Source organism: Haliotis rubra, unplaced genomic scaffold (assembly GCF_003918875.1).
Source record: "Haliotis rubra isolate DU_JTF1 unplaced genomic scaffold, ASM391887v1 Scf717, whole genome shotgun sequence".
NCBI classification, from domain to species: Eukaryota; Metazoa; Mollusca; class Gastropoda; order Lepetellida; family Haliotidae; genus Haliotis; species Haliotis rubra.
Window position 1 is genome coordinate 366,390 of NW_025767432.1, and position 13,718 is coordinate 380,107.

Consider the following 13,718-nt stretch of genomic DNA (forward strand, 5'->3'; position numbering starts at 1 on the left):
GATACGGGATACGTGAAATGAAAAGTAAGAAAACAACTTAAGAGATGACCCTATCGGGCTTCTATAGTTTAAAAAATAGAGCTGGGATTCCCCCCTTAGGTCACATGATTGTTTTTATTGATGCCATCAGCTAGAAGACGAGCGATGTTTGGAAAACTTTGAAGCTGAGTAAGTTTATAGAAAATGTTTGCAAAGATCGCGCAAAAAATGCATTACGTGCTAGACTTAAAGTTGCATTAGTTTTTAATAGTAGATGACTGTACGTACGCAAATTGATGAAAGTCTGAACATTTTTTGTTCAGACCCGTGCCGATCATCTGATGAACGTAACAAATCGATAGGTGGCGCGATTTGGCGAGTGGCTCGTGAGAAATTGTGAGTCATTAAAAAATACCACGGAAACGTAAGTACCACGGAATCATATGACGGCATGGTATATAGGTTACACAACACCAACTGTTTTCCCATAGACTTCTATAGTAACCTTATATTTTTTTTAAAAATATCCAGGCTATCAACAGCCATTCCATGTACACATGGGTACACTCTGGCCTTTAAACTACCATAAAACAAAATATCAGGCCAACTTGTCCGGCTCGTTTTGCGAGCATAGGAAGCGGAACACATCAACCCTAGTTCCGCACCAAATGCCACCTACTGGAAAATATCTGTACACACAATAAGCATAAGTGATGGTGATAAAAATGACATAACTAAATACTTAAAATTGTGGTCAGTTTTAATTACTGGTTGGATGTTTTAAAAACATAAACATCTTACACTATTTCATCCAATCACAGCTGTCACATGTCTCTGTCTCTTCACTTGTTCAGGGAGCATGTGATACTGATTTAGTGTAGTTGAACCTATAGACTATGTCAGGACACAGTGGATAGAAGGAGCATGGCGAATCCAGACCTGGAACCATTACACCAACGACACCCACAGGACTATCAACATCCTAGAAGGATGGCATTACAAACTGAACCAGCAGACATCATCCTATCCGAATATCTTCTCCTTCATCACCACGATCAAGAGAGAACAGTCAGTCACTGTTCAAAGTGAAGATAGCAAGAGAGCCGAAACATCCCCGACTCTGTGTTGAAGCTGACCAGCGCATCCGCCGGGAGAAGGGGAGACTATAGAGCGGCGTTATCGGATTAATGGGCTACACTGACTGTGTCCTTGGAGTATGGTGATCATGTGTAACATTCCTACAAACTGAAAATGTGTCAATGAAATAATGTTTCATTTTATTGAATGCAGATATAGATTGGGATCGGGTGGACTACGTACTTTATGTGTTTATAGCTGTTTTACAAACGTATTGTTCCAGTTGAATCACGAAAGGTGACGTTTAAAATACCTTTACACTTATGTTGTTGTTGTTTTTTCATTAGTATTCTCCTTCAAGAGGACGCACGCAATCATTTAGGCATAAAGTCATGTCAGAGAAAATGTTGTGATGGGTGGGGAAATTATGAAACTGTCTCAAGACCAATCTTACAGCCCCGGCCACCCATATAATAGTTAATCAACAGCCCCTATCAACAGCAGCTCCTGACATTATCTGTGTGCACACATAGTACGGCAGTAAAGATAGCCTAGTTTTAGCGAGAAGGTGGCACAAGAGGTTGACGTTATCATTCGGAACACACACAGGTTGCACACGCTGCTCTCTGTTCTTCAGTCCACACCAGGACAAGGTTCAGCAGCCCGGTTAACGTGGTTTTGTAAACTGTGGGACATTGGGAACACACCTGTCGGGGGTTCGCCCTATATTCTAAGAGATACATCTCCCTCAACAGGATACAACTCACGGATGAATGGGACCAGGCTGGAAAGAGAGAGGGTGTCGTGGAGAAAGGTATTTCACTGTTGGAATTCTTTGGAATATTTTATACATGATTGTATCAACCATAAATATTAATATTTTAATCTCCAATTACAAAACAGACGTGAGTACATGTGCTTCGAGTGGGTCGTAAGAAACTATCAAGATGGCGGTCTGTTTGTTAAAATGGCTGCATTGATGGGTTGTCCAAACGGAATATTAAGGCCACATCTACGTCCCTCAAAAGGTTGAACGATACGTATTGACTTTGCAGATAATTCAGAGTCTATTAGTGAGTGAGTGAGTGAGTGAGTATAATTGTACGACGCTTTCAGCAATATTCCAGCAATATCACGGCGGGGTACACCACAAATGGGCTTCACACATTGTACCCATGTGGGGAATCAAACCCGGGTCTTCAGCGTGAGGAACGGACGCTTAACCATTAGGCTACCCACCGCCCTAAGGAGTCTATTTAACTGCTGGGGAAAGTTTTTAAACACCCATGGTGGTGCCTACAAATGAAATGTAATCGATAAGGGTCATTGTCGATCATTGTTCTGCTTTGGACCTAAAGATTCCCTTGTCTTAGTTTGCAGTAATGCTTTGATAACATTTATAATTTGTCAGTATATCTAATATTCGTGCGTGTACTTTCTTTAGCCAGCCAGTCTTATTCAGGCTTTTGGATACAGCGTGTTGACTTTTGCAGTCCTTTGACACTGGGTGTTGTACATAGAGAGTGGTAGATAACAGAATGTTACGAGACAGCATCACTCCATCCGATTATCTTGTGAATGTGTTATCCTGCATTACCAAGCATATATTTTAACTCTTTTTAAGAGTAAAGTCCTCTTTTGAGAGTAGATATGTTTTAGTTATTTACGAAGGCCTTTTAGGGCCATGCGTTTTTCCTTTTCTTGAGGGGGCGGTGGGTAGCCTAATGGTTAAAGCGTTGGCTGGTCATGCCGAAGACCCGGGTTCGAATCCCCATATGGGCACAATGTGTGAAGCCCATTTCTGGTGTCCCCGCCGTGATATTGCTGGAATATTGCTTAAAGCGGCGTAAAACCAAACTCAGTCAGTCTTTTTCAAGAAAAAAAATATGAAAAAACAACCCCGAATGGTCCTAAAGGTTTCTGTAGTTATCAGTATTCTTTTGCTACCGTTTGGTGGGGCTACTTTCTGTACGCTATCCTGATATTTGTATATGCTGGCGGGTGGAAAAGGGAACACTACATTTGATAATGTTGTGTAGATGTCCAACCCGCCCCAGCAGTTACATGAGCCACAAATACAAAAGGGGCGGTGGGGTAACCTGGTAGTTAAAGCGTTTGCTCGTCACGCCGAAGACCCGGGTTCGATTCCCCACACGGGTATAATGTGTGAAGCCCATTTCTGGTGTCCCCTGCCGTGATATTGCTGGAATATTGCTAAAAGCGGCATAAAACCCAACTCACTCACACAAATAAAAAACGATATGTAAAAGCAAATATTGTCTCGGGTTTTATGAAACAATAATAAGACGTGTTCAGTGGGCATAGTGGATGACGTGAAAACTTAGAAAAATCTAAATTTTCTTTAACCCGTGAAGGTCCGGGTTAGAATGAACCTCCAGTAACCCATGCTTCTCGTAAGAGGCGACGAACGGGATCGGGTGGTCAGGTTCGCTGACTTGGTTGACACATGTCATCGGTTCCGAATTGCGCAGATCGATGCTCATGCTGTTGATCACAGGATTGTCTGGTCCAGACTCGATTATTTACAGACCGCCGCCATATAGCTGTAATATATTGCTGAGTGCGGCGTAAAACTGAACTCACTCACTCACTCACTAAATTTTCTTTAAAGGCAGTGACCAAAATATATCCACAAAAATTAAGATTCAAAACACACGAAATGACGTGAGAGGTTTTACATCTGTGACCTTGTTCCCATTCGATCAACGACCCGTGAAGATACGGGTTAGAATTGGGTTTTCAGCAACCCATGCTTGTCGTAAAAGGCGACAAACAGGATCGGGTGGTCAGTTTCGCTGACTTGGTTGACGTATGTCATCGTATCCCAATTGGGTAGATTGATGCTCATGTTGTTGACCACTGGATTGTCTGGTCCAGACTCGATTATTTACAGACCGCCGTCATCTACAGCTTTAGCTGTAATATTGCTGGGTGCGGCGCTAAATAACACCCCAACCAACACCCCAACCAACCAACCGACCAACCCTTCCATCAGCAGATATGGAAATATTCCTTTGTTATATAACAACGTTATTTTTTTATGTTATCGCAGTGCATGTCCCGTAACGTCGCTGTCGTGAGTATCGTCATGGTTGCCGTCATCGTTGTCATTTACGGCATGGCTGTGAGGAATAATCAGATGCGTGTCACAATCTTCAGCCTTGCATCAAGGAGTAATTCATCGGCTGGGGATATAATGAGACATTCCCAGTATATAATATACAGATGCTTGAAAGGCCGGCAATGCGGTGGATATGCAGATCGTCAGAAAGGCATCGTTGCTGGTTACGTCACGTCGGTAATGACGGGTCGAGGGTTTGGTATAGAGATGAACAAACCTTGTGAGTTGTCAAACTTTCTCCGCCCAAATAAAGTGGACTGGACAGTCAATCCTGAGATACACAAACTCAAATCTGACACGTGTAGAAAGCTCAACAGTGGGGCACATTATTTGCGCGTGAAACTATCTACTGATGACGTCGGCAAAATCTTCCCAGAAAACATAACTTATCTCACTGTTAATACAGATTTTGTTCAATATCTGAAACAGAATATCAAATACAGAGATAGTCTTGGGTGGATGACGAATGCTACTGTGGGTGAAATCTATGCCAAATCGTGGAGGACGTTGTTTCGTTTAAAGGATGATTTGCAAAAGGATCTGGATAAATTCCTATCTCTTGTTCCAAGGAACTACTCGCTTATTTGTGCACAAATTCGTATGGGTAAGAATCCAAGTATTCCAAATGATAGCGAGACAAGAAACGATCCTGAAAGCGTTGAAACAATATGGAAGTTTCTGGAACAATATAACGACACGTCAAAATATAAAATATTTGTGTCGACAGATTCAGAAAATATAGGAAATGAAAGCCTTCGACTTTTCCCAAATACTTCTGTGACACTTCCGGGTGTTATTGCGCATGTGGACAAGTCACCTCGATGTGAGGGCTTCCGGAAGGTGATACTGGACCAGGAAGTGCTGAGTCATTGTGACACCCTGTTGATCACCAACAGTGGTGTAGGGAGGATAGCAGCCTTTTTTAGACAACGAGAAGATAATCTATATTGTTTCATGAATCGACAACTCACTAAATGTAATTATACCTCTCCAGAATTTATGCCCAAGAGCTGGTAGGGATATTATTTGACGTTCCCAGTTAACTATTTAATGTACTAAAATGTTTAAAAAGCGATACTTTGGGGTGAATTTTCTTGAAATAGTTTGACACTGTTTAGTTAATAAAACATGAACAGTTTTAGCTGGAATGGCGGATGTCCTGAAAATAATGTGTTGTGTTTTTAAAAAAATAAAATCCTTCGGCTCCTCTTTTTATAGAAAAAAACAACAAAAACACACTTACATACACAAACTGAAAAGAAGTCCTGTTTCAAACTACAACCCCAGCCACCACCAAATATTATAAAATTAATGACGGCTCCCGAAGCACGTCCCCTCGACACTGATGAACAGTAAATTGTGGAACTTTCAACTATACTGAGGGAAACAAATAAGGGAACACCACTTCATGGCAGTGTTCTTTTATTTATTCTCAGTCCCCCAACGGTGTTCAAAACTTGTGATGGAAACTGGGAAATATTAAAGGAACGCTTGAATTTTCTTGTGTTCCTTTATTTGTTTCCCTCAGTATATATATGCTCTGACGTCATTATTGCCACGTGGAGATATCTTATCTGTTCACAAACATGGCTGAGGATTTTGTAAACGTAGATATTTTAAGATTTACTTAAGTTTTATTCCATGTCCCGTCAGAGCCTGTGATACTGTGACCTAGACATGCCAGTGGGAGCTCGAATCTCCAGTGTAGCTTGAGAAAGTAGGGGGATTGCCATGGAATTCTGTTTACAATGTTTGACCACATGTGCAGAAGCAAGCGAGAGTTGCGGTGACATCGGTATCTCTGAGTGTGTCATAATCCACTTGAAACGTTTATGGAGTGACAATGAAATGAAGACGCCTGTTTGCCACTGACAACAGATCCAGCATAAGCATAACTAAACTGTCGTGGGATATAATACCATGTACAGGGGCCTCAATTACATACACACTCTTATTACAGGTCATAACTAAACTGTCGTGGGATATAATACCATGTACAGGGCCTCAATTACATACACACTCTTATTACAGGTCATAACTAAACTGTCGTGGGATATAATACCATGTACAGGGGCCTCAATTACATACACACTCTTATTACAGGTCATAACTAAACTGTCGTGGGATATAATACCATGTACAGGGCCTCAATTACATACACACTCTTATTACAGGTCATAACTAAACTGTCGTGGGATATAATACCATGTACAGGGGCCTCAATTACATACACACTCTTATTACAGGTCATAACTAAACTGTCGTGGGATATAATACCATGTACAGGGGCCTCAATTACATACACACTCTTATTACAGGTCATAACTAAACAGTCGTGGGATATAATACCATGTACATAGGGCCTCACCATTACATTACACACTCTTATTACAGGTCATAACTAAACAGTCGTGGGATATAATACCATGTACAGGGGCCTCAATTACATACACACTCTTATTACAGGTCATAACTAAACAGTCGTGGGATATAATACCATGTACAGGGGCCTCAATTACATACATAGAGAATACTGCCGTCTCATTATACGAATTATACGAAACGAGTCACGAGTTTCGTATAATTCTGTATGTAATGAGACCGAGTGTGGTATTTTATTTATTACCCACGTCTTACATGCATCAAATTGAGAAAATAGCGTATTTTTGTTACGTTTTTGGTTTCACTCGTGTGACGTACGAGATTAATATGCAACTACCAATGCGTTGACCTCGTTGGTAATAAACACTCTTATTACAGGTCAAAACTAAACTGTCCTGGGATATAATACCATGTACAGGGCCCTCAAGTACATACACACTCTTATACCATGTACAGGGACCTCCATTACATAGACTCTCTTATTACAGGTCATAACTAAACAGTCGTGGGATATAATACCATGTACAGTCGTGGGGGGGCCTCAATTACATACACACTCTAATTACAGGTCATAACTAAACTGTCGTGGGATATAATACCATGTACAGGGGCCTCAATTACATACACACTCTTATTACAGGTCATAACTAAACTGTCGTGGGATATAATACCATGTACAGGGGCCTCAATTACATACACACTCTTATTACAGGTCATAACTAAACTGTCGTGGGATATAATACCATGTACAGGGGCCTCAATTACATACACACTCTTATTACAGGTCATAACTAAACAGTCGTGGGATATAATACCATGTACAGGGGCCTCAATTACATACACACTCTTATTACAGGTCATAACTAAACAGTCGTGGGATATAATACCATGTACAGGGCCTCAATTACATACACACTCTTATTACAGGTCATAACTAAACTGTCGTGGGATATAATACCATGTACAGGGGCCTCAATTACATACACACTCTTATTACAGGTCATAACTAAACTGTCGTGGGATATAATACCATGTACAGGGGCCTCAATTACATACACACTCTTATTACAGGTCATAACTAAACAGTCGTGGGATATAATACCATGTACAGGGCCTCAATTACATACACACTCTTATTACAGGTCATAACTAAACAGTCGTGGGATATAATACCATGTACAGGGACCTCCATTACATAGACACTCTTATTACAGGTCATAACTAAACTGTCGTGGGATATAATACCATGTACAGGGGCCTCAATTACATACACACTCTTATTACAGGTCATAACTAAACTGTCGTGGGATATAATACCATGTACAGGGGCCTCAATTACATACACACTCTTATTACAGGTCATAACTAAACTGTCGTGGGATATAATACCATGTACAGGGGCTCAATTACATACACACTCTTATTACAGGACATAACTAAACTGTCGTGGGATATAATACCATGTACAGGGCCTCAATTACATACACACTCTTATTACAGGTCATAACTAAACTGTCGTGGGATATAATACCATGTACAGGGGCCTCAATTACATACACACTCTTATTACAGGTCATAACTAAACTGTCGTGGGATATAATACCATGTACAGGGGCCTCAATTACATACACACTCTTATTACAGGTCATAACTAAACAGTCGTGGGATATAATATACCATGTACAGGGCCTCAATTACATACACACTCTTATTACAGGTCATAACTAAACAGTCGTGGGATATAATACCATGTACAGGGCCCCACAATTACATACACACTCTTATTACAGGTCATAACTAAACAGTCGTCACGATATATACCATGTACAGGGGCCTCAATTACATACACACGTCTCTTATTACAGGTCATAACTAAACGTGTCGTACGAGGATATAACTACCATGTAGGGACCTCAATTACATAATAAACACTCTTATTACAGGTCATAACTAAACTGTCCTGGGATATAATGGGATATACTACACACTCTTATACCATGTACAGGGACCTCAATTACATAGACACTCTTATTACAGGTCATAACTAAACAGTCGTGGGATATAATACCATGTACAGGGGCCTCAATTACATACACACTCTTATTACAGGTCATAACTAAACTGTCGTGGGATATAATACCATGTACAGGGGCCTCAATTACATACACACTCTTATTACAGGTCATAACTAAACAGTCGTGGGATATAATACCATGTACAGGGCCTCAATTACATACACACTCTAATTACAGGTCATAACTAAACTGTCGTGGGATATAATACCATGTACAGGGGCCTCAATTACATACACACTCTAATTACAGGTCATAACTAAACTGTCGTGGGATATAATACCATGTACAGGGGCCTCAATTACATACACACTCTTATTACAGGTCATAACTAAACAGTCGTGGGATATAATACCATGTACAGGGGCCTCAATTACATACACACTCTTATTACAGGTCATAACTAAACAGTCGTGGGATATAATACCATGTACAGGGGCCTCAATTACATACACACTCTTATTACAGGTCATAACTAAACAGTCGTGGGATATAATACCATGTACAGGGGCCTCAATTACATACATAGAGAATACTACACGAGGTCTCATTACATACGAATTATACGAAACGAGTCACGAGTTTCGTATAATTCGTATGTAATGAGACCGAGTGTGGTATTTTATTTATTACCCACGTCTTACATGCATCAAATTGAGAAAATAGCGTATTTTTGTTACGTTTTTGGTTTCACTCGTGTGACGTACGAGATTAATATGCAACTACCAATGCGTTGACCTCGTTGGTAATAAACACTCTTATTACAGGTCAAAACTAAACTGTCCTGGGATATAATACCATGTACAGGGCCCTCAAGTACATACACACTCTTATACCATGTACAGGGACCTCCATTACATAGACTCTCTTATTACAGGTCATAACTAAACAGTCGTGGGATATAATACCATGTACAGGGGCCTCAATTACATACACACTCTTATTACAGGTCATAACTAAACAGTCGTGGGATATAATACCATGTACAGGGACCTCAATTACATACACACTCTTATTACAGGTCATAACTAAACTGTCGTGGGATATAATACCATGTACAGGGGCCTCAATTACATACACACTCTTATTACAGGTCATAACTAAACTGTCGTGGGATATAATACCATGTACAGGGGCCTCAATTACATACACACTCTTATTACAGGTCATAACTAAACAGTCGTGGGATATAATACCATGTACAGGGGCCTCAATTACATACACACTCTTATTACAGGTCATAACTAAACAGTCGTGGGATATAATACCATGTACAGGGGCCTCAATTACATACACCTCAATTACATACATACACACTCTTATTACAGGTCATAACTAAACTGTCGTGGGATATAATACCATGTACAGGGGCCTCAATTACATACACACTCTTATTACAGGTCATAACTAAACAGTCGTGGGATATAATACCATGTACAGGGGCCTCAATTACATACACACTCTTATTACAGGTCATAACTAAACTGTCGTGGGATATAATACCATGTACAGGGCCTCAATTACATACACACTCTTATACCATGTACAGGGACCTCAATTACATAACTCAAACTAAACGTCGGGATATAATACCATGTACAGGGGCCTCAATTACATACACACTCTTATTACAGGTCATAACTAAACAGTCGTGGGATATAATACCATGTACAGGGGCCTCAATTACATACATAGAGAATACTACACGAGGTCTCATTACATACGAATTATACGAAACGAGTCACGAGTTTCGTATAATTCGTATGTAATGAGACCGAGTGTGGTATTTTATTTATTACCCACGTCTTACATGCATCAAATTGAGAAAATAGCGTATTTTTGTTACGTTTTTGGTTTCACTCGTGTGACGTACGAGATTAATATGCAACTACCAATGCGTTGACCTCGTTGGTAATAAACACTCTTATTACAGGTCAAAACTAAACTGTCCTGGGATATAATACCATGTACAGGGCCCTCAAGTACATACACACTCAGGTTATACCATGTACAGGGACCTCCATTACATACCATGTACAGGGGCCTCAGACACTCTTATTACAGGTCATAACTAAACAGTCGTGGGATATAATACCATGTACAGGGCCTCAATTACATACACACTCTTATTACAGGTCATAACTAAACAGTCGTGGGATATAATACCATGTACAGGGCCTCAATTACATACACACACTCTTATTACAGGTCATAACTAAACTGTCGTGGGATATAATACCATGTACAGGGGCCTCAATTACATACACACTCTTATTACAGGTCATAACTAAACTGTCGTGGGATATAATACCATGTACAGGGGCCTCAATTACATACACACTCTTATTACAGGTCATAACTAAACTGTCGTGGGATATAATACCATGTACAGGGGCCTCAATTACATACACACTCTTATTACAGGTCATAACTAAACTGTCGTGGGATATAATACCATGTACAGGGACCTCAATTACATACACACTCTTATTACAGGTCATAACTAAACAGTCGTGGGATATAATACCATGTACAGGGGCCTCAATTACATACACACTCTTATTACAGGTCATAACTAAACTGTCGTGGGATATAATACCATGTACAGGGCCTCAATTACATACACACTCTTATTACAGGTCATAACTAAACTGTCGTGGGATATAATACCATGTACAGGGGCCTCAATTACATACACACTCTTATTACAGGTCATAACTAAACTGTCGTGGGATATAATACCATGTACAGGGGCCTCAATTACATACATAACACTCTTATTACAGGTCATAACTAAACATGTCGTCGTGGGATATAATACCATGTACAGGGACCTCAATTACATACACACTCTTATTACAGGTCATAACTAAACTGTCGTGGGATATAATACCATGTACAGGGGCCTCAATTACATACACACTCTTATTACAGGTCATAACTAAACTGTCGTGGGATATAATACCATGTACAGGGGCCTCAATTACATACACACTCACACTCTTATTACAGGTCATAACTAAACTGTCGTGGGATATAATACCATGTACAGGGGCCTCAATTACATACAGACACTCTTATTACAGGTCATAACTAAACTGTCGGGATATACAGGTCATAATACCATGTACAGGGGCCTCAATTACATACACACTCTTATTACAGGTCATAACTAAACTGTCGTGGGATATAATACCATGTACAGGGGCCTCAATTACATACACACTCTTATTACAGGTCATAACTAAACAGTCGTGGGATATAATACCATGTACAGGGGCCTCAATTACATACACACTCTTATTACAGGTCATAACTAAACTGTCGTGGGATATAATACCATGTACAGGGGGGCCTCAATTACATACACACTCTTATTACAGGTCATAACTAAACTGTCGTGGGATATAATACCATGTACAGGGACCTCAATTACATACACACTCTTATTACAGGTCATAACTAAACAGTCGTGGGATATAATACCATGTACAGGGCCTCAATTACATACACACTCTTATTACAGGTCATAACTAAACTGTCGTGGGATATAATACCATGTACAGGGGCCTCAATTACATACACACTCTTATTACAGGTCATAACTAAACTGTCGTGGGATATAATACCATGTACAGGGCCTCAATTACATACACACTCTTATTACAGGTCATAACTAAACTGTCGTGGGATATAATACCATGTACAGGGGCCTCAATTACATACACACTCTTATTACAGGTCATAACTAAACTGTCGTGGGATATAATACCATGTACAGGGGCCTCAATTACATACACACTCTTATTACAGGTCATAACTAAACAGTCGTGGGATATAATACCATGTACAGGGGCCCTCAATTACATACACACTCTTATACCATGTACAGGGACCTCCATTACATAGACACTCTTATTACAGGTCATAACTAAACTGTCGTGGGATATAATACCATGTACAGGGGCCTCAATTACATACACACTCTTACAGGTCATAACTAAACTCTTATTACAGGGTCATAACTAAACAGTCGTGGGATATAATACCATGTACAGGGGCCTCAATTACATACACACTCTTATTACAGGTCATAACTAAACTGTCGTGGGATATAATACCATGTACAGGGTCTTTCTAACAATTACATACACACTCTTATTACAGGTCATAACTAAACTGTCGTGGGATATAATACCATGTACAGAATATACCTTTAACTACATGTACATGTATATATTAAAGGCACAATGTCACACATTTTCGACAATATTTTGGCATATATTCTATATATTGGGGCATGTGCACTCATTCAGCTTCCTATTGATGCAATGAATATATAAAACGTCATACCAGTGCATTTGGATGTTTTGTATTGGACGAGAAGATGTCATGGGAGCAGAGAAACAATGAGTTCGAAGAACGAGTTGTTTCTCTGCTCCCATGACATCTTCGAGTTGAATACAAAACATCCAAATGCTCTAGTATGACGCTCTATATTTATTATATACCCTCTTATCTTGCATTAACCTGTAAGCGAAGACGATTAATGTGTCACCATGAGTTTTCAATTTCTAATAAAATATTTTTATGAACCATCTTGAAAACCAACACATAACAACTTGATTATGCTGAAATGGTAATTTCTAAAGGAAACGTATAGAAAATATTTGATCTGACACTTGTAAAATGGAAATAGGCAAAATTGTCACTGAACTGCAATAATTTAATTGATTAAAAAATATCAAACAATAAAAGTGCGCTTTAGTGATGTTTACAGGTATAAAATAATGATAATAAATGACTGCTCCCTTGCGAAAGACAAATAACCTGGCTTATCTGCCACACTTGCCCTTGAGTCTAACAACTTAAAGGTTTTATTGTTGAAAATATCCAAACAGTTATGGATTATTGTCCAGGAGTTCTTTTACAAAATAGTCCGTGCATTTTCAGTCAGTAGCCATCAGATGAAACCAGAACATTATCTTTTGTCATGGAGCTCCATATTCGAAAAGCTGTCTGCTACCTGACACTTTGGATGGAAGGAGCATTTATATTTTGGGGAT

General features: G+C 39.6%; 1 protein-coding gene across 1 annotated transcript; it reads left to right on the plus strand.

The window, feature by feature from the left end:
- The first annotated feature begins 1,647 nt into the window (after positions 1-1,647).
- LOC124259314 lies at positions 1,648-5,346 on the plus strand. Its single transcript, XM_046693424.1, has 2 exons — positions 1,648-1,870; positions 4,130-5,346. The coding sequence occupies exons 1-2, from the start codon at positions 1,826-1,828 to the stop codon at positions 5,213-5,215; spliced, it is 1,131 nt and encodes a 376-aa protein (XP_046549380.1). The 5' UTR covers positions 1,648-1,825; the 3' UTR covers positions 5,216-5,346.
- Positions 5,347-13,718: the final 8,372 nt, after the last annotated feature.

Excerpts from the sequence above, each read along its gene's own strand:
- LOC124259314 (XM_046693424.1), top strand. The coding sequence starts at position 1,826 with ATGAATGGGACCAGGCTGGAAAGAGAGAGGGTGTCGTGGAGAAAG. Across the intron at positions 1,871-4,129 it reads AGAGGGTGTCGTGGAGAAAG|TGCATGTCCCGTAACGTCGC; the intron begins GTATTTCACTGT and ends ATGTTATCGCAG.